Source organism: Emydura macquarii, unplaced genomic scaffold (assembly GCF_026122565.2).
Source record: "Emydura macquarii macquarii isolate MOO-44397 ecotype Brisbane River unplaced genomic scaffold, CSIRO-AGI_Emac_v2 contig_2676, whole genome shotgun sequence".
Lineage (NCBI taxonomy): Eukaryota > Metazoa > Chordata > Testudines > Chelidae > Emydura > Emydura macquarii.
In genome coordinates this window covers 10,620,147-10,641,974 of record NW_027132813.1, presented here as the reverse complement: position 1 = coordinate 10,641,974, position 21,828 = coordinate 10,620,147, and the positions used below count along the sequence as shown (strand labels likewise).

Here is a 21,828-nt window from a genome sequence, read left to right as displayed (position 1 = left end):
CTAGAAGACAGGGATGAAGATGAGGACTGCCTGGTCTCTTCACATCTTACGGATGATCTGTGGAAGAAGTGGTATGAGTGGGAAGGCATACCTGAGGTCAGGTGACCAAGGGATGAGAAGCGCATCCCCTGAAAGCTGTGTCTGCCCCTGGAGCAAAAAAAGGGAGAGTTTGCAGTTGGTAGGGGATGCAAAGAGGTCCCAGAGTGGCATATCCCACTGGCGAAAGACAGATTGGAAAGTGGGGTTGTGGAGCTCCCACTTGTGGTGGTTGTAGAAAGAGCGACAGAGCATCCGCAAGGGTATTGTCGGTGCTTTGACAATGTCACCGGTGCTGCTGGAGCCAAGGATGCCACTCTGAACAGAGCTGGTGAAGCACTCACCAGCGGCGAGGCCATATGCGCCAGTGGATCCACCGATGTGCCATCCAAGTGTACACGCGGTGGGCATTGCTTCCTTCAGGAGGTGTTTTCAGAGTCAGGACTCTCAAGCCTCATGAGTCCACAGTGGGAAGAAATGACAGATGGAGCAGTGGGTGATGACGTGGGCTTCGCCCACACAATAGAGACAATGTTGGTGTTCATTGCTCATGGAGAAGGAATGGGGACATGATGCACAGCTTTTAAAGCCAGCCTGTGGGGAAATAATCCTCCTAAGTGGGTGGGATGCCCAATACAGGATAAAAGGACGATTACTACTAAATTCCTAACTTAACTGCTAACTTCTAACTACAAAAAACTATGTTAAAACTGTTGTAAACTATATACAAGAATGCTAAAAGTCTATCGATATGGTGAGAGGAAGAGGGTTCCAACTCTGTCCATGCACCGGTAAGAGGGAACTGGAGAGGCGTCGACCCACACAGCCTCATAAGACCTCAGATGCACCACATAGCCGATGCACGATGTGCACGTGGGTTGATGAACACTGCTATGAACAGTTCCAGCTCTGGTGCATGGCGCACACGCGCACCTATGTTTGGAATCCACACAGGGAGCAACACGCAAAGAACAGCTGTTGTCAATTTTTTTGTACACCTCATGACAAAGGAGTTTTAAGAAGGGTTTTGAAGGATGGAGAGTTAGTTTTGCAAATGTTTATAGGAGCTTTTCCCAAAAGTGGGGGACAGCATGGGAGAAAGCACAAAGGTGCTTATTTGAAAATGTAACAAGCAGGTGATGGAGGCTGACATCATGGACTGATCAGAGGCAGGAACTGACCTTTTAATACTGAATGAGAGATGATAGATAGGGTGGGGACAGGTTATGAAAGAACTTGAAAGTGAAAACAAGTAGCTGATATTTGATACAATAGAGAAGAAGAAGCCAGTAGAGAGATGCAAAGAAAGGGGTGACATACTAAATGATGGGCTACGAAAAGTATCTTTGCAGAAGCATTCTGAATGGCTATGAGTGGCACAAGTTTGTATTTGTCAAGGCCAGAGAAAAGTATATTGCAAGTAATTGAAACATGAGACAAGAGCCTCGATGAGAGTTTTAGCTATGGGGATGGATAGGAAAGGCCTTTTTTTAGGGAAAAAGACCAATGACACACCCTGAAGAACCCCACAGATAGCTTGAGGTGGGATGAGGAAGTTTGGCTGAAGAACATGCTGAAAGCACAATTAGAGAAGTAGGAGGAGAACCAGAAGAGGGCAGAATCACAGAAGGACAACATTTCAAGAAGAGGAGCACAGTTGACTGTGTCAAAGGTGGCTGAGAATCAAATACTTTGAGACTGGAGTATTGGGGGCTGAACTTTTACTAAGAAGAGGTCATTAGAGACTTTGGTGAGAGCAGTTTCAATTGAGCAGCAAGGGGCAGAAGCCAGCCTGGAGAGCTTCTAGGATGGATTGGAGAAGAGTAATTGCAGACAGCAGTTGTAAGCATCAGGTTCAGTGAACTTGCAGATGAAAGGAAGAGGGAGTGGTAGGTGAAGAGGCAAGTGGGATGAAGCGTGGGCTTTTTTAAGATTGCAGAGACTAAAGCATATTGTGAGGGGAAAGACCCAGAATGAAAAGTAAAGGAGAATAGGCACAGCACAGAACCTCATGCAACTTGAAAAAGTGTATTAAAACTAGGAGAGACTCAAATTGTCAAGATGAGTAAGAGAGTATGGTGTTGTAGCTCATTATGGTCAATTTATGCAAAGAGAGGCAAAATGAATTCAATTGCCTTGCCTAAGTTATTGAATATTAACCTTGGAGTCATTGATTAAAATACATCTACTTCTCCAAGTCAAAGGAGGTTTAATGTAAAACCTACTATACAACAAGAGTGTTCACAATAAGGTATTTCATACACATTCTCACTAACTTTTAAATACATTGTCGTGGCAAAAAACAAAGGCCCAAATCTCAAGGTATTTAGGTGCCTAACTCCCATTGATTTCAACAGGAGTTTGGCCCAGACCCTTGAAGTTATTTAGGTGCCTAAATCCATACTCTGAATAGGGAAACTTATCTACTTCAGAATTCAGAATGCCAGAGGAGAAATCCTGGCTTCATTAAATCAATTACAAAATTCTCATTGACTTCAGTGGAGCCAGCATTTTACCCTAGAAAGACATTTAGGAGGCAGGAGTGCCATCATCTGCAATGCTGACCTTGGTACTTATTCTGAGTGATTTTAAGAGACATTTTTAGTGTGTTTTATAATGAGGTTAAAAATCTAAGATAAGTAGAAAATATCTAAAAACAGAATCTTCTTGAATAGAGAGTGCAGTCCTCTATAAGTGTGGAAGTTTAAAAGTCTTCATAATAAACACCACATAATTCCTGAGCATTGTTTACATGTAAAGATTTTTAAACATTAGATACATCTTATGCTTTAAAAATTTTTCTTACATGATCCATTTTGCTTGAAGAGTGACACTTATAGACCATTCTCTTTAATATCATAGTCAAGCAATGCTTGGTTTGACTGTGATGGTTTTTTTCTTTAATTTTATTGAATGGTCACTGGTATTGAAAGGTGCTGGACTGCCAGCTCCAGAGATTACCAGCTCCTCTATTTAGCTAGAGAACAAGTACAGTATGGGCAGCAAAAATGCAAGCTTCTGGCCCCTAGCTTTACCTGAAAGATTCACCTCTATCAATGAAGCAAGAATTCAGTCTCCCTTCCTATGCCCATCTGCTCAGACTAGAAGCAAGTAGTGGCAATGGTTTTGTGATCAAGACACTTCTTCAGTGCCTGGACTGAGACCACTATCTCATTTCATATAAATTGATAAATAGCCATTGCATTATCACTTTAGGTTACTAGACATCTATAGTTAAATCCTTCTTGACTTTGTCACATTAGTAGCTATTTACCAATAGCATTACATGACCTCTGTGTCGGGACTCTTGCAAAAAAATGAGGTGTAGATCTCATGAGGATACCACAGCGAATAAACCTCTTACGTCAAAACATCATGTTTTGTTTCTACTCAGCAAATTAACCATGTAAAAACATAGGGCTTGATTCACAAAGGGAAACTTAGCATCAACATTGCAATGCAATGCCCTGCCACCATCTGACTAAGGTAACCAGTGTAATGCATGGGTAAGGCTATGAATCTGTCTCAGATTCTGTGATTTTACAAGACTTCCACAACTTCTTGAAAATTCCAATAATTTAGCCCCAAGCAGTGGGGCTAGGTTTCAGCTTTAGCCCCAATGAAATAATTCATGTAAATAAGGAGAGCAAATTTTGGCTCCTACCTTATATAATATCTAAGATGAAAGGCTCTGGTGGCACTTTGAGGTAACTAGTTTTCTCCCACATCAGTTAATTGAATAGCATTTGCACAAAACACATTGCGTCAGATTTAATTTATCACAAGAGTTTACTGAAGAGCCTATTTTAAATCACAATTGTCTGCTCTTAAATAGCATTTTCTAAGTTATTAAATAATATGATTTGCTGCAATCTTATTGGTTGCATTCAGACATTAATTTGCTAATTTTTATGTGTTATATCTAAAGATGCTTAGAAAATTTGCTAGGGAATTTATATGCCTTTAAGTATAATGATGGAGAAAGATTTGTTTTCAAACTAGTGAGATATAGTATGGGGTGGAACAGAGGGTTGAGGGGGAGAGGTGTTAAAAAAATCTTCTTAAGCATTGATTACACTCTTTTAAAAAAACAGATATAATAATTTAATGATGCTTCAGAAACAAGCCAAAACACCTGGGACCTTATTTTCATCACCGACTGGCGAGAAGACCAACATAAACACCAACTGCATTCAGGGAAATCCCAGTCGCTTCTGGCTTTCAGGGTTTTTTTTCCCACAAGGTACATTAGTAGATAGGCAATCATTAATAAAGAATAGTGATTTGTAAATTTTTCTTCTTTGAATTTTCTGCTTTCAGTCTTAGAAATGGAGTTTGTTTTTTTCCCTCCCATATCTTAGAGGCAGGCAAAAGGCTCTTCCTTTTTGGGGTGGTCTTCCTTCCATTTTTGCAGAAAATCATACGAAAACTTGGACTGTTTTTTCAATCTGTATTCAATTAATACTTGGTTTTGATTTAATGTATACCTTGATTTTTGGCTGACCACCTAGTTTCAATGCTGCTTGCCTCATTAGTGATTAAATCAAAAGACATTATGATTTTGGAAAAGGTTGGCCTGTTGATGCTTCCTTAACTCTGCCTGGATTACACTGTTACTTTTCAGCAAAGATTCTTTTGAAGGCAGGCCAAAGGCTGTGCTCATTGTAAAGATCATAAAAATAAGGCTGTAGATTATATAGCAATATTGGCTATCCATCCTGATTCCCAATCTGGGTGTACTTTATATGTAAATGCTTCCAGAATGGTATTGCACAGCTTGGACATATAAATCTGTGTCATTTTTCAGTTACTGATGAATTGATGACCTCTCATTGTGGTATCCACAACTGAATTAACTGCCAACAAAAGTCAAAACTATTTGGTTATTAAATTGTAGTATTATGGCACCAGCACTTTCTCTCACTGCATACTGCACCTGTGCCTCCGCATACTAATTCAAGATTAAAGTGACTGGAGAAAATATTAACTGTGGGAGTCAGATTTAAGGGGTTGGAATAAGTGCCCCTATTGGTTTTAAGAGATCGTTAATGCGTTATTTGCAAAGACCTCATTATAAAAAGAACTGAAATTGCAGCTGGTTAGGGCAGTCATGTGGGCTGGGAGAGACAAAGATTCAAGTCCCTGCTCCAAAGAGGGAGTTGAAAATAGATCTCCCACATGCCAGGTGAGCGCCTTAACCAGGGGGGCTACTGGCTATGATGGGGTGAGGAAGCCTCTCTTTTTGGTTTTCGATGAAAAAAGCACTTAAGCCGCATTAGCCCTAAATCCAGGAGCAGGTTCATGGTTGTGAATCCCAAGCTGACAATAGGCTCTGCCTGAGTCCCAGCCATCTCCTCAGTATTTCTTAGTGGCTAGCTTCCCTGTTTTGTATAGATAGCCTAGTTGACCACCTTGGGGCTGAGGATTTCACACGGTGGCAGGGTTCTTAAAAAACGGTTACTAACCTTTTGTAACTTGTTTTTCGAGATGTGTTGCTCATGTCCATTCCATGTTAGGTGTGTGCATGCCCATATGCACGGCTAGTGGAGAATTATTCCTTAGCAGTATCCTTAGGGCCAGCTCTGATGCTTTCTGGAGCCCCACGCTCATGTGCTGGTATATGAGGCGCTGCCAGCTGTGTGCCCTCTCAGTTCCTTCTTGCTGTCAACTCCAACAGTGGGGCTGAAGAGTATGTCATGGAATAAACATGAACTCCACATCTCGAAGAACAGTTATGAAAGGTTAGGAACCCTTTTTCTTCTTCGAGTGCTTGCTCATGTCAATTCCATGCTAAGTGATTCACAAGCAGTATCATTGGCGGTAGGCTTGGAGTTCACGGATATGCCATCTGCGGCATTGCTCTGCCTAAGCTGGCATCATCCCAGGCCTGCTGGATGATAACATATTGGGATGTGAAGGTATGGACCGAGGACCAGGTAGCAGCTCTACAAATGTCTTGGATCAGCACCTGTGCCAGGAAGGCTGCTGATGTGGCTTGAATCCCAGTAGAGCGGGCTATAACGATCACTGGTGGAACACCTTTGCCTGCTCATAACAGAACCGGATGCAGGAGGTTAACCAACAGGATATCTTTTGGGAGTAAACCAGCAGGACTTTCATCCTTTCTGTCACTGCAATGAAGAGCTGCATGGACACGCAAAAGGGTTTTGTTCTTTCAATGCACAAGGCCAAGCCCCATCTAACACCCAAGATGTACCATCTATGTTCCTCACTAGATCTGTGTGGTTCAGGAAGAACACGTCCTGATTATTGTGAAACCATGACACCACCTTTGGCAGAAAGGCTGGATGGGGGTGCAGTTGGACTGTGTCCTTATAAATGACTATATATGGAGATTCTGACGTGAGTGCTCAGATCTTGGAGAACCTTCATGCTGAGGTAATCACCACTTGGAAGGAGACCTTCCATGAAAGGAGCAGCAGAGAGCAGGTAGCCAACGGTTCAAAGGGGAGGTCCATGAGTCTTGATAAAACTAGGTTCAGGTCCCACAGACGTATAGGATTTCTGACCTGAGGGTAAAGTTTCTCCAGGCCTTTAAGGAATCTGATTGTCATGTCGTGGGAAAAGATTGATCTACCCTGGACCGGAGGGCAAAAGGCCAAAATGGTCACAAGTGAACTTTCAATGATGAGCGGGCTAGACCTTGATGTTTAAGATGCAACAAGTAGTCGAATATGGACTGAATTGAAGCATGGTGAGAAGAAATTTTCTGGTTCAAAACCCAAACAGGAGAAACTTTTCCATTTGGCCAGATATGTCACTCTTGTGGAGGGCTTTCTGCTGCCCATCAGGAACTGATGAACCTGAGTTGAGCAAGCCCACTCGTCAGCATTCAGCCACGCAGCTGCCATGCCGTCAGGTGCAGGGACACTAGGCCCAGGTGTAGAAGATGGCCGTGGTTCTGGGAAAGGTGGTCAGGACACAGTGGCCGTTCCAGCGGGGGTAGAATTGATAGCTCCCATGTGGCTGTGACAATACTGGTTTGGCACATGACTGGAGCTATTAGGATCATATTTGCCTTGTTGTGCTTTATCAGGACCTAGTGGATCAGTGGTATTGGTGGGAAGGCAAACATGAGTGCTCCTGCCTACAAGAGAAGAAAGGCATCAGATAGGGACCCCTTGTCAAGACCACTGATTGAGCACAGAACTGGAGGCACTTCCCAAGTGGACCTTTTCGCGTCCAGGCAGAACAGGGATTCCCCTACTTCCAGAAGATCCTGCCGGCAATCTCCAGGTGGAGTGAGCACTTGTGGTGAGATGAAAAGAACCTGCTCAGAAGGTCCGCTAGTGTGTTCCTGGTGGCCAGGAGATGTGAAGCCACAATATGAATGTCATTTTGTACAGTGAAGTCCCACAAGTGAAGAGCCTCTTGACACAGGGCTGACGAACAGGCTCCACCTTGCTTGTTGATGTAGCACATCGTGGCAGTATTGTCTCTTAGAATCTGGATCACTCTGCCTGTCACATAGGGAAGGAACACTTGGCAAGCCAGACATATCAACTTCAGCTCTGACATTTATGTGGAGGCCATGAGCCTCCTGTGACCAGATCCCTTGTGTGCTGAGATTGTTGATGTGGGCTCCCTATCCTAAGTCCGAGGCATCAGAGACCAGTGTTACTGAGGGGGTAACCTCGGTAGGACATGCCCTCTATCACTGAGTGCAGGTTCGTTCTCCAGTTCAGAGATGACAGGACGTGTAGTAAGACTGTGACCACACGATTGAAACTCTGTCTGCTCAGGGTGTATACCGAGGCTAGCCATGACTATAGAATTCTGAGACATAGATGTGCATGACATACAATGCGAGTGCAGGCTGCTATATACCCCAATAGCCTGAGGCATGTCTGTGCAGTCATGAGAGGGTAGGCTCGAATGTGCATGACGAGATCTGACATAGTTTGGAATTGAGGCTCTGGGAGGAAGGGCCTGGTTTGGATGGAGTCGAGGACCACATCCATAAATTCTATCTACTGGACTGGAGATAGAGTTGACTTCTGCTCATTTACGAGTAGGCCCAGATGCTAGCAGCTAGCCCTTACCAGATCGAGGCTGCACTGGACCTGATCTTGCGAACCGCTCTTGATGAGCCAGTCATCTAGATAAGGGTAGATCTGTACCCCCTGACATCTCAGGTAAGCAGCCACTACTGCCATGCAGTTTGTGAAGACCTCTTGGGGCGGATGAACAGCTAAAGGGCAGCACCGTAAATTGGTAATGGCTTTGGTTCACCATGAATCTGAAGAATCTCCTGTGGCCAGGGAAAATTGAGATGTGGAAATATGCATCTCTTAAGACGAGGGTGGCACACAAGTCCCCTGGATCCAAGAAAGGATCGACGCTAGGGAGACCATGCAGAACTTCAGCCTCTTGAGATACCTGTTGAGGTGGTGCAGGTATAGGGTAGGTCTGAGACCCCCTTTTGCTTTGAGGATAAGAAAGTAATGGGAGTAAACCCTCCTTCCTTCCATATCCGAAGAGATCTCCTCTATGACCTCCACCCACAAGAGGGTTTCCACCTCCTGAACAAGAAGTTGCTTGTGAGAAGGGTCCCTGAAGAGAGACAAGGAAGAGGGATTGTGGGGGAGGGAGTGAGGAAAACTGCAGGGTGTAGCCAGTTGATAAGGTGTTGAGGACCCAACAGTCCAATGTAATCTGGGCCCACGCAGGGAGAAAGGGTGACAGGCTATTCAGAAATAAAAGTGGGGGATGGATCCTGAAGCGAGACTGGGGCATCCTCAAGTGCAGCCTCAAAATGTCTGATGTTGCCCACTTGGGTGGCGCGAGGGGCCTGGCAGAGTCAGAGAGGAGGTTGGAGCAGGGCAACGACGCTTACAGCCTCTGTCTCTCTTTCCTCCTATAGGAGCCATAACATTAAGGGACCAGGAATCTAGGCTGTTGCATTGGAGGACGGAATTATCTCCTAAAGGCCTGCGGTGTATATAGGCCTAGTGAATACAAGATGGCCCTAGAGTCTTTAAAGCCATGAAGCCTAACATCAGTTTGTTCTGAAAAAAGGGCACTGCCCTCAAAGGAAGGTCCTGTATTGATTGCTGCCCCTCCTGAGACAACCCAGAACATCTACACATGGCCACCGCAGAGGCCATCAACCTTGCCACCAAGTCTGCTGCGTACAATACCAACTGCATTGGCCCTGGCTACAGCCTTGTCCTCCTCTAAGATAAAGGTAAAACGCCTGTCCAGACTCGTGTGGCAACATATCCTTAAACTTTGTCAAGAAGTTCCAGATATAATTATATCTCCCCAGCAAAGCTTGCTGACTGGAGATTCTGAACTGAAGACTGGCTGTGGAATACATCTTTCCTCTGACCAGATCCAGCTTCTTAAATCCTTATTCTTAGGGGTCAAGCTTGCCTGACGCTGCTTATTTCACTCGTTTGTGGCCACCACCATCAGGGACCCCTGGGGGCAGATGCGAGAAGAGGTACTTGAATCCCTTGGCCAGGACATAATATTTCTTTTCAGCCCTCTTTGATGTTGGTGGCAGGAAAGACGGAGTCTGCCATAGGGCCTTGATCACCTTAAGCATCCCTTAGTGAACTAGGGCCGGTACCGTGGAAACTAGTACATCAAAGAGGCTGTCTGTGGGCTCCTTGAGTTCCTCAGCCTCTAGGCCTAAATTGGAGGCTACCCTTTTGAGAAGTTCCCAGTGGGCCCAGAAATCATCCAACATGATTGGGGGAGCTGTGCCGGCAATTACCTTGTCTGGGGACAACAAGGATGACAGTAGGACCAGGGGAAAAGTAGCCTTTCCTCTTCTTGGGTGCTGCCAGGTCCTGTAATTCGGTGTTGGGTAAGAAACATGGCCATCAGTGCTTTCCAGACAACTGGTACAAGTAGGGACCTGGTACTACGAGGATCCCCCACAGGTTCCAGTATGGCCACGGGACCAGCCATTGATCATGGGGCCAACCTGCCATCGTTGGACCTGCACCAAAAACTTGTGCCCCCAAAGATCGGTGCTGATGAGGTTGTGGGCAAGTCTCCCCTTCTGAGTCCAAGGAAAATGGATTTTCCACCGGGGATCAAGATGGAGCCGATGGTGCTTCTACCTGGCTGCAATGTGGTGCTGGAGAACAGTGTTGTAGGAAGAGAAATTGGTGCCAGACTTCCCAGGAGCAGTGCTGCTCTGAGGGGGTGGGGGAGCGCCGATGATGCGGCAAATGGCTCAGCATCGGGGAATGGTGCGCTAGGGATTTGTGTTGGGAATCCTGTGCCCATTGCCACAACATCAGCGATTGGTGCCAGAAGGACAAAGACCAGTACCAGGGTAATCGGGATCAGAGATGCCCCACCAGATGCAAGTGCCTCAGCGCCAGAGACAAGTGCTGCAAAGGTGGGGATCTTTACCAGGGTTGAGGTGTTATAGATCAGTACCAAGATTCAGGGGAGTGGTGCCTGTCAAGCATCCACTGTGGTGGCTCCCATGCAGGTTTTCTCCTGGACATTAGTGCCCTCACCAAATCCAGTGCTGGGGGAAGATCCCTGGCCGTCTGAAAACTCTCCAGCATCAACGGCACGACTAACTGGAGGGGGCCCCCTTCTGCTCCCAGGAGACGGCGGTGGTTCCCTCAGCAGACTCAAAGCCCTAGGCGGAGAAGCCGGCTCCTGTCGTCTCAGTATGGGCAAGTGGCCCAACAAGGGTGCTTTGCCCGACCCTGCCTTCTTGTCCTTTTTTGGGCACAGGGAATGGCCTCCGTCTGAGCATTGCTGCTTCTGCCTCTTCTTTTGTGCAGGTGAAGTGGAGCAGCACCAAGAAGGGCCGGGTGCAGGTGGAGTGCTCTGTGCCAACACAGATGTACTCAGTGCTGAGTCTGAGCCACTGGTCTGAGTGCTGCCTCCATCAGCGGGGCTTTCAAACAAATGTTCCTGTCTTTCTTGGTTTGTGGCCTAAAACTGTTATAGATCTTGCACTTATCCCTTCTGTGCATCTCCCCTAAGCACTTTAAACAACTGTCATGGGGATTGTTGAGCAAGAAGGGCTTGTGGCAGGTAGAACATAGCTTGAAGCCTGGGAACGGGGCAGGCCCCGTTCTAAGGCAAATGTCCCTAGCAGGACTACTAATACCTAATTTCTAACTATTAACTATTTACAACTATAATAGCAACCACAAAGTACTTGCAACCACAAGAGAGAGAAGGAGTTCCAGTAACTGTCACCAGAGGGAAGAAGGAACAGAGAAGCAGGACCACTGCATCTCATATACCAGCACATGAGCGTAAGGCTCCAGAGCCGGCCCTATAGATATTGGTAAGGAAAAAAATCTCCGGTAGCTGTGCACATGGGCGTGCACACACCTAACATGGAATCGACATGAGTAAGCACTCGAAGAAGAAAAGATAGGGATCATGATGCCTAAGCAAGTCCCTTTCTGCTTTTAACCCAATGTACATTTTTATATTTTTTTTTAACTCTTGTTCGCACCGTAGAGAGCACAGACCTAGCACTGAGGTGGGTTCCGTTCTGGATCATGTATTAATTAAACTTTAATTGTAAAAATCTTTATTTTTGATACATGAAGAAGGGAAAAACACAACTTGATTCTATTTACTTGTCACTACTGCTTATTTACTTTACAGAGTATCTTTAACTTGAAAGTCATTGAGAGAGGACAATCATGGGCCCATATGATGCCAGTTTTGAGAACATTTTGAGTTTGGGATGGCATAGCTAATGTGGGCCTCAGATTAAACTGGGCTCTTTTTCCTTTGTCCTAAATACACAATGTTTTGATACTAAATTGCGTATTTTATTCCTGCAGGATTTCTTACTGCTGTGCTGCAGAACTATGCTCGTCAGAATGGAATCTCAGTGGATTCTCTTACTTTTGTCCATAGACTGCTTCCTACGACCCACGATGAAGAATGCAACCTTAGAGAAGTAAAACCAAACCAAAATATAATACAGACTGCTTTTAAGGTAAGGGGCTACATAATGGTAGTTAGAAGATAAAAACTGTAAATGTGGCAGGGACCAAGGTCAATTTTAAAACAGAGGTGGGTTTTTTGACACTAGCCTACACTGTCTGCAAACTACTCCTCCAGTATCAGTTTCATTTTTCCCACATATACAAGTTATCCTTGCTTTGTTTAAACTGTTCATACATCAGTAACCATATAATAGTATTCATAAAACTTAAGTCAAAACAGCATGATGCTGTGGATCTGCTGCAAACTAGAAAATATCACCGTACCTCTGTCTCAGACTCAGACTTTAAAGTCAGAAGGGACCACCGTGATCATCTAGTCTGGCCTCCTGCACATTGCAGGCCACAGAACCTCACCCACACACTCTTGAAATAGACCCCCTAACCTCTGGCTGAGTTAATGAAGTCCTCAAATCATGGTTTAAAGACATCAAGTTACAGAAAATTCACCATTTACACTAGTTTAAACCTGCTAGAGACCCGTGTCCCATGCTGCAGAGGAAGGTGAAAAAACCCCGGGGTCCCCTAGGGAGGTAGTTACAGTTCATTGGCAGAAAAATTAGAGGTAACTTTTTCATTTCTGTTTATTTCCAACATCCTTAGAAAATGGACTGTTCAAATCCCCTGGGGGAATGCAATTGATAGTACCTATCACAGAGCAGACTCTCAACAGGCAGAGCAGCAAGGAAAGGATCTTAACCACAGCTCTCCAAACCCCAGTATATACAGAACATGCCAATGTCTTCCCTGCTAGTAATTCCCAGCCTGACCCTCAAGCTGAGGCAAGCGCAGCAATTGGGAGTGCATTTTTGACCTCAGACACCAATACAATTTTGAGAATGGAAACACAGCCATGAGGGACAGAAGGCAAGGAAACTAAGGGATGGTGCCTATTTACTGTCTTGGATGCAGGGACATAGACATCAGTGTTTGGGTTGTAGCATCTGTAATTGGGCAAGGAGCAATAAGTACTAGAGCAATATAGTTTGCTACCTCTATGCAATTTATTGAGAACAAATCCACTCACTGGCAGCGCTCTAAGGGTTAATGTATCTACAGTATACTCTTAGTTCTACTGTCTTGTTTACTGAACTCTAAATTGGCAGCTCATACAACTTATTACCTTGTAATAATACACTCCCTAGAGGCCTCATTGTGATGGCACTGTATAAACACTGAGACAGTCCCTTCCCTAAAGACCTTACAGTCCAATTAAAACAAGAACACACATTAACAGAAACTAGTATGTTATATAGATTGATTGTTATGACTTGGAACCATCAAGCTATTTACAAACACCCTTCTCCCCTCTTCTTTAACACCTTGAAAATATTACCCTGGACTTCCTTCCTACTTAAATGGTTTTCCCACTTCCAGATGGACTATACCCACCTCTCCTGGATTTGGAATTTCTATTTCCTTTAAAAATAGATTGAGTGGGAGTAGTGGGTTCATTCAGGGTACTCCATCTTTAGGCTATCCACCTCTATGCATCTGGAAAGCCTGGAGGATTTTCATTTGCTATAGACGTACAGGTGCCAGATGTACAAAAAAAAAGGGGGGGGGGGGGGGGATTCCTTAGCAATAGTGTATCTGTTACTTTACCTTTACTCATTCCTTTAAAAAAATACTTACTGCAATAGGGAGACTTTCTAGTCTGACCTTTAGAATAGGAGTACTCAAGACTAATCTGCCCCTTTTAGCATGTAAAATTGTTTAATTAAATGATGGGTTCTTCTCTGAGTGCTTGCACAGGTCTGTTCCAACATAGGTGTGTGCATGCTCCGAGTGCAGCTGCTGGAATTTTTTCCCTTAATGGTATTGGTTGGTCGGTTGCAGCACCCTCTGGTGTTGTGAGCTCATAGCACTAGTATGAAGGACCCTGCCAACCCCGCTCTCCTTTAGTTCCTTCTTACCGCCCATGACAGCTGCTGGAACTCCTCATGCCTAGGCAATCATTCTCTTATTGGTTTTTCTGATAAATTTAGTGTAGTTTTAGTACTTCGTAGTTTTTGTAGATAGTTTGGAAGGCTCCACTCTTAGGTAGCTGGGTTGTCCACCTCGGCCACTGGGGTTCAAGCCCTGCACTTTGTGCAGTAAGTCTGTGCCTTTGAGCGACCCGCATTCAAGCTGCCTCAAGTGCTTAGGGGATGCTCAAAAGAAAAGACCACTGCCAAATCTGCAGGGATTTCAAGCCCCTGACCAAGAAAGACTGTGCTGCATATTTGAAGGTCCCCCTTAAGACCAGCCTTGGAGCCATGCTTGGACTCAGCATTGAGCACCTCAGCCTAAGTGCAGTGTGCTTCTTCAACAAGAAAGTTACTCACCTTGTGCAGTAACTGAGGTTCTTTGAGATGTGAGTCACTGTGGGTGCGCTGCTTTTGGTGATTAGAGGCACAGAGGTGCACAGTCTTCTTCAACTAGAGGCACACAGTCACCTAAAGTGGAGCACCCACAGGGACTACACTTGAAGAAGAATCTAGGACTTTCAGCACTGATCCTCCTCCCCAGTGCCTAAGAAGAAACAGCACAAGCACCAGAAGAAGAATCAGGCCCTGTCTACACTAGCGCTTATGCCAGTCAAATTTTGTTACTCTGGGGTGTGAACCCCCTCCATCCCCCGAGTGACATAAATTTTGCCGGCATAAGCGCTTGTGTGGACAGAGCTCTCTCCTGCCGACATAGCTACCACCACTCGTTTAGGTGGTTTTATTACATCAGCAGGAGAACACTGAGCGACAAAATTTTGACACGCCTGAGTGATTAAGTGCTAGGGTAGACAAGGCCTCAGTATCCAGTACGGAAGGACAAAAGAGACATGAAGCAAGAGAGACCCGTGTCAGGCTGCTCTTTGTTCCCGGCACCACAGCATCAGGAGCCTGAAATCCTGGTACCACAGCAATCCCTGACACCATCACAAGGACAGCGCACCAGCCAGTTCACAGTGCTGTCACCTACCAAAGCTTTCACTGCAGCCAATGACCTTTTAACCTTAAACTTACCGGTACTGAGCTCACCAGAGGGTTAGGACTCAGCACCACCAGTGCCTCCAAGTGGCAGGAAATCTTCACCAGGATATCTCCTAATACCACAACAGCTATCCAAGGGGAAACCCATGTTGATCACAACAGGATCTCCTTGGTGACACTCCCCAGCACCACCCTGGTCTTTGCAGCACAGCTTATCAGAGTCCAAAGTGGGATCATATTCCCCAGCCGACGCAGTTGACCTCACTGTTCCCTGCATCATTCTCATTCTGTCATGGCACCGAATTAATCGGTACTCCCTGGTATCTGGTCGCTGGGTCCATGGGGGCCAGCGACCATGCAGTGGCCCTTTTTAAACCCTTGGGGGTTTCTTCCACCTCAGGGTACCTCAAGGCAATCATACTCACTTGTCTCAGAGGCTAGGGTGCGCCGAATACTGCACAGATGCGCCCTGGAACCAGACTCCAGTACCGAACATGGCACCGAGACCCAGGAGGAAGCCCTGCAGGCAAATATGGATACCAAGAACCCAACCAAGGCTCCTCAGCCAGCATTAGTGTCCTCTCTGGACAAGGCAAAGGTGGCACCTGGGGGCCCCTGAAAGACCACCATAAGGCTTACCGAGACACAATAAAGTAGGTAGCCTCAAGGGTCCAAGTGGAAGGGGGTCAAGATAGTGACACAGCCTTCTGGATATTCTTTTACCAGCAGGCCCGTCTGAAGTAGCTGTGCCACTGAATGATGCTATCATGGACCCAATTAAGGCCCTGTGGCAAACCCCCGTCTCCATCCCCCCCGATAGCAAAGCTCACAGAGTAAAAATATTTTGTCCCTGCCAAGGCATAATAATTCCTTTTTTCACACCACCCCCCCCAGGATTGTTGGTGGTTGTGGTGACCAACAAGCAGGATCACCAGGGGCAGGCAGGTACTATGCCCAAGGCAAAGGACCCTAAGACACTGGACCACTTCAGGCAGAAGGCATACTCAATAAGGGGCCTTCAACTTCACATAGCAAACCAGCAAGCCCTGCTGGGGCACTCTGACTTTAATATGTGGGAGTCCTTGACAAAATGCTAGGAAATACTCCCCCAAGACTCCAGACACAAGCTTTCTCCCTAACTGAGGAAGGGAAGACTGTAACTTGGGCCTCCCTAAAGACGAGCCTGGACACTGCTGTCTCCACAGCCAAATCTGTGACATCAGTGGTTACAATGTGCAGGAGCTCCTGGCTGCAGTGATCAAGGCTCCCTTAAGAAGTGCATTAGACAATTCAGGACCTTCCATTTGAGGGATCATCGCTCTTCTCATAGCAGACAGACGCTAGGCTGCACAGCGTTAAGAACTCCAATGCAACCTTGAAATCCCTGGGACTTTATATACCAGAAGATATATAAGAAGCAATATAGGCCACAGCAGACAAGCTGTTATTTCCTTCAACCAGCCAGGCAGGGCCAACAGAGAAGAGTAGAGGGTTCAGACGCAGGATCCTCCCCAGTTATCCTTGACAGGCCCTATGCAGTCTGCTCCTAGGCACCCCAGCTCATCAGTGCACTCATTTTGAAAAGATGCTCAAGGTTAGCATCTCAATCTCCTTTGCGTGGATCCAGTATTCTCCCCCCATTTTTCAAATGCCTTTTCTATTTCCTGGATGCCTGGACCCAGATCACTTCAGACTGCTGGGTTCTCAAGCTGGGTTCTCCCAATTTCTGTCAACCCCACCTTCCCATCCCTCTTCAGGGACCCAGCTCATGAGCTCTTCTTGGAACAAGAAGTCCAATTCCTCCTTCAGATGGAAGCTGTGGAGGAGGTCCCTTTTCACTTGAGGAAAGGAGTTCTGTTCCTGCTACTTCCTAATTCCAAAAGCCAAAGGGGGTCTCAGAACCATTTTAGACTTGCATCGTCTCAAATATCTCAAGAACCTAAAATTTTACATGGTTTCCTTAACTCCCATCATCCATTTGCTGGATCCTGGGTACTGGTATGTCACTCTCAATCTAAAGGATGCTTCTTTACACATTTTAATCTTTCCTGGCCCCAGACATTTCCTAAGCTTTATAATGAACCAACGTAAGTTTGCGGTGCTCCCATTAGGCCTGTCATCTGCCCTGCGAGTTTTCACCAAGTGCATGGCGGTAGTATCAACCTCTCTCAGGAAAAAGTGAGTCCACGTATATCCATACCTGGACGACTGATTTGTCAAGGGCCAGTCCAGAGCTCAAGTGGAGGACAACATCAGTCTCATTCAAATCAATCTTAAACATGTTGGGCCTTCTGTTGAACTTCCAGACGTCCACCCTGATCCCAGTCCAAAGAACAGAGTCCATCAGGGCAGCATTCGATTCAGTGCAAGTGAGCGCTCTACTTCCAAACAACTGATTCCTCTCAATTACATCCCTGATAAGATCTCTCCAAAGTCATTCCATCATGACCATGTCAAAGTACCTGAGACTCCTGGGTCATATGGCATCATGTACATATATAGTGCAACATGTGAAACTACAACTCAGATCTCCTCAAGTCTAGCTAACCACAGTCTACTCCCTCTCACCATCACCTGGATTCAGTGCTCATGGTTCCAGACCAGATCCGACTCACTGACATGGTGGCTGAACAGCCACATAGTACACATGGTGGACATCCTTCTCAAAACCCTAACCATCCTGGTCTCTGGTATGTGCTGAATCAGCCCTCGGCTAGGGAGCCCACTTAAGGGTCCCTCAGAGCTCAAGGTCTCTGGACCCAAGAAGAGCTTTCCCTGCACATCAATGTCAGAGAACTCAGGGCAGTACATCTAGCCTGCCAGGCATTTCTCCCTCACCTGATGGGCAATTCCATTTCGATCCTCATGGACACTATGTTTGCTATGGTCTACATAAACAGGCAGGGCAGTGTGCGTCATAGGCACCAGATTTGGGGATGCCCGGGGGCCCAGCACCCACAGAAAAAATAGTGGGTACTCAGCACCCACTGGGACAGTCGGGATGATTAGCTGTTGATCAGCTATTTCACCCACGGCCTGTGGCTGCAGTTTGTCTTGCCCCACCTGTCTAGGTGCACTAATTAGCTGTTTGATTTAATCAGGTTAAATTAATCAGCTGTGAATTGTTGTTTCCCCAGGCAGTGCCTCCTTCCTACAGCAGGGCAGGGCTGAGTCATTCTGACCCCAGGTTCCTGGGGGCTCTGCTCCAGCCTCTGGCAGCTTTAGGGAAGCACCCAGCCAGGGAAGGGGGCAGGGGCCTAACTCTCAAGCCATGTCCCCCTAATCCCCCCACCTTAAACTGCCCCCTTTTTTTTTTTTTTTTTTATTAAAGGGATTAGGGTTAAGGTAGTTGCCATACTGGACATTAGCATGCAGTGCCACGTGGAGGTTGGGGCCACCCCAGATGCAGTGCCTCCCCTCCTCCTACATGCATTAATTTGTTCCTCCTTTGGTGAGGCTCGTACATGGCTGCAGCTCCCAGCCAAGCTCCCTCCGATCCCTGGCTGCCAGGCAGCAGGTAAATCCTGGAAGGAGCCCAGCTAGGCTAGGACTGGGGAGGTGTTTGGGGCTCATGGCTGGAAAATTGGACACCCCAAGCCCCAGCAGCAGACCTCCCATGAGGCCCACACAAAGGGACATGTGGGGAAATCCCCAGACTGAAGCCCCGGTAGAAGCCAGGCAGGGTGAAGCCCCAAAGCAGGGTGGGTATAGGCAGCCAGGCCTGGGGGGGTCTGAGGCTCCCCACCACTGTGCTGGGCAGGTGTGAGCCAGTGAATCCTCAGGGACCAGGACCAAGGAGTAGGGAGGGCAGCTAGCACAGTCTACTGCCAGTGGTAGCCAGTCCCAATCCTGGTGCCCAGGACTCTCCACTACACTGCAGTCATGATCCCGCCCTGCCATCCATGCCCCCAGCCCTTCCCCTGCAGTCCTGGCAGCAGGGGTAGGATCAGGACTGCTGGGGGGGCCTCATGTACTGGCACAGCCTGCCATCTCCTGCCCATGGATCCTCCTTCCCCTCCTCACAGTTCCGATCCTGCCCTCCCGCCCATGCCACTGGGGATGGGGGAGGCGGGGTGTCCAACAGGGGCAGGATCAGGAGGCCTCATGTCCTGGCACAGCCTGTCATCTCCTGCCCCTGTGTGATCCTCTGGGGGGGGTGGAGCCAGGATAGGGCATCCACCAGCAAAACAGTCAGCACCTATGGCGTGTGTTCTTCCCCCATATCAGGAAGCAATCCACCTGTGGGAGCTCTGCATCAATCACATCTAGACACATCTTACCATCCCAGGACTCAGAACCAGCTAGCAGATTGCCTGTGTCTTTCTCCTCTCACAAGTTGTCTCTCCATCCAGACATTATGAGGGACATTTTCTAATGGTGGGTGACTCCCCTTATAGACTTGTTACCACCCACACCAACAGGAAATGCCACCAGTTCTGCTTCCTGAAAGACCACAGCCCAGGGTCCCTCACAGACACATTCCTGTTACCATGGTAAAGGCACCTCTATTATTTCCCCCTATCCTGCTGAGTCAAAGGTACTGATGAAGATCAAGTGGGACCAAGTGCGGGGCATCCTCATAGGCCCAGTGGTATAGCCCTGGCATGGTCCAGCCACCATTGGTTCTCCACCCTCTTAGGCATGTCCATGGAGACACCACTACAGCTTCCACTGAACCCAGGCTTGATATCCTGGGATGACGATCAACTACTTTATCCAAACCTCGCGTCTCTTCACCTGACAGCCTGGAAGCTCCATGGCTGAATCTGGAGGAGCAGGTTTGCTTGGATCAAGTCCTTGAGGTCCTACTGAACAGTAGAAAGTCATCTAGCAGAACTACCTACCTTGCAAAATCAGGACATCTGTAGGGCAACAATCTGGTAGTCAGTTCACATGTTGACAACACACTATGCCATTACACAACAGCCTACAGACAATGCCAACTTCGGTCGGGCGGTTTTACTGTCAGCCTGGCCTTAATCTCTGAACCCACCTCCAGTACAACTGCTTGTAAGTCACCTATGTTGGAATGGACATGTGCAAGCACTTTAAAAAAAAATGGTTACTAACATTTCTGTAACTGTTATGTGAGATGTGTTGCATATGTCCAGTCCAAAACCCATCCCGTCTCCTCTGGGAGAGGTCAGCAAGAAGAAATTGAAGGGGAGCGGGGTCAGCAGGGCCCTGTATACTAACACTGAGTGTGCAACACCAGAGGGCACTTGAGCCAACCCAATGGATACCACTAAGGGAAAAAATTGCGGCAGCTGTGCTCAGGCTATGCACATACCTACATTGGAATGGACATGTGCAACAGATCTCAAAGAACAGTTACAGAAAGTTTAGTAACCATTTTTTCCCTGAATATTACCTATACATGTAAAAATACTGATGGACAATTACAATTTTTTAAAAATGTCTTTACCAGCATCCTTAAGGTTTCTGAAAAGCCCTGTTCTCTACCCAAGGATATATAATCAAAGTATTTGTCTCTATCTGATCTTAGGGCTCTTCTCCACCTGAAAATGGAGTTCTAGTTTTTGGTTTATATATAGATGGTGCACGATGGAGCCCGACTACACATGTGTTGGAAGAACCCTTTCTTCATGATAGATTTTATCCACTCCCTGAAATAGTGTTTTTACCACAACAGGTGAGAGTTATGCTTCTGAGTAGGTTTTGCTAGTTGTTGTCTATGCTGTCTACAAACAAATCTAACTTTTATGCTATTGCTTTTGGCTGCCCATGGAAATACCAATGGCTTCTTCCTGTAATTCTTCTTTGGTCAAAATGCACTGTGCTCAATGAAATTTTCATGAGTAAGGACTAACTGATTCCCTGAGTCAGCTAAGGAAAAGGTGAGATTTGTTTTTTAACGTAGTGAGGACTAGATCCCGTAATTAAAGATTGTTGAAGTACATTTTCATTTCGTTTAACTATTTATCTGCTATTACTGTAATACAGAAAAGGTATTTAACAACCATGTTTTGTCTGGATTATGCTTTTTAGATTATCAAAGCAAGACACACTTGTCCAGATGAGGAAATAAGAGAACTAATGTACTATGATTGTCCACTTTACCGCACTCCTCAAAGAGCTGGAATCTTGTTATCTACAGGTTTGTCCACTAACTTTGTAACAACCGTCAGTCTACCAACCCTGAGAAATCCCAATCATTGGGTTACAAGAGGGGTTGCAATGCTGTGCCAACTGGACGACTGACTGAAGTTGGAAAAGAAAAACCCACTGTTTACTGTTGTCCTTCATTTCCTTGAAGAAACCATCTTATCTGCTGTACAACTAAGGAGGGTGGGAGGTAGTGGTTTCAAAAGCGTTGGACTACTAGCAGTAGTCAGTCACCTCAGTGTTGTACAAATACGATCAAGAGAATGAAGTACCTTTAGCACTCCTTGGGTGAAATAAATCTTACTTAAAAATGAGTAGTTTAGTGTACATTTTTAAGTGTGGGGCATGACACTTTCTTCCTGCTTCAGTTTTACCCTCCTGTATCCGATTATTCATCTGCAATAGCATGTTTAAGTTCTATTTGAGGCCTGTAACTATGCACTGCCTCTCTAAACATTTTGAAGTAGCACTCTGAAATTAAGCACCACAGTTGTTAACTGCTCCAATCAGAGGACCTTTTACCGAGCACCAAAAAATGTGTTCCTCACTTCTATAGTAGTTGAAGTGTGGTAGCTAGTGTGCTTGTAGCCTGGAGTTATCAGAGCTTTGATCAGTGACCACTTCAAAGAGTATATACAAAAAGACAGGAGTGATCTTCTTGTTACAAAACTGATTAGAAACTACTACTACAATTGCTCTTGTGCATTCCAGTTTTGCCAAGTTTAAAA

General features: G+C 46.2%; 1 protein-coding gene across 1 annotated transcript in view; it reads left to right on the top strand.

Moving 5' to 3' along the window:
* The window catches only part of DNAH14 (dynein axonemal heavy chain 14), a 584,657-nt gene extending 563,071 nt beyond the window's left edge, over positions 1 to 21,586 (top strand). Inside the window, exons 98-101 of the mRNA XM_067564773.1 lie at positions 4,131 to 4,279; positions 11,841 to 11,998; positions 20,481 to 20,627; positions 20,984 to 21,586. Coding sequence (XP_067420874.1) covers positions 4,131 to 4,279; positions 11,841 to 11,998; positions 20,481 to 20,627; positions 20,984 to 21,196 — 667 coding nt within the window. The 3' untranslated portion in view covers positions 21,197 to 21,586. The remainder of the gene's footprint in view (positions 1 to 4,130; positions 4,280 to 11,840; positions 11,999 to 20,480; positions 20,628 to 20,983) is intronic.
* The last annotated feature ends 242 nt before the right edge of the window (positions 21,587 to 21,828 follow it).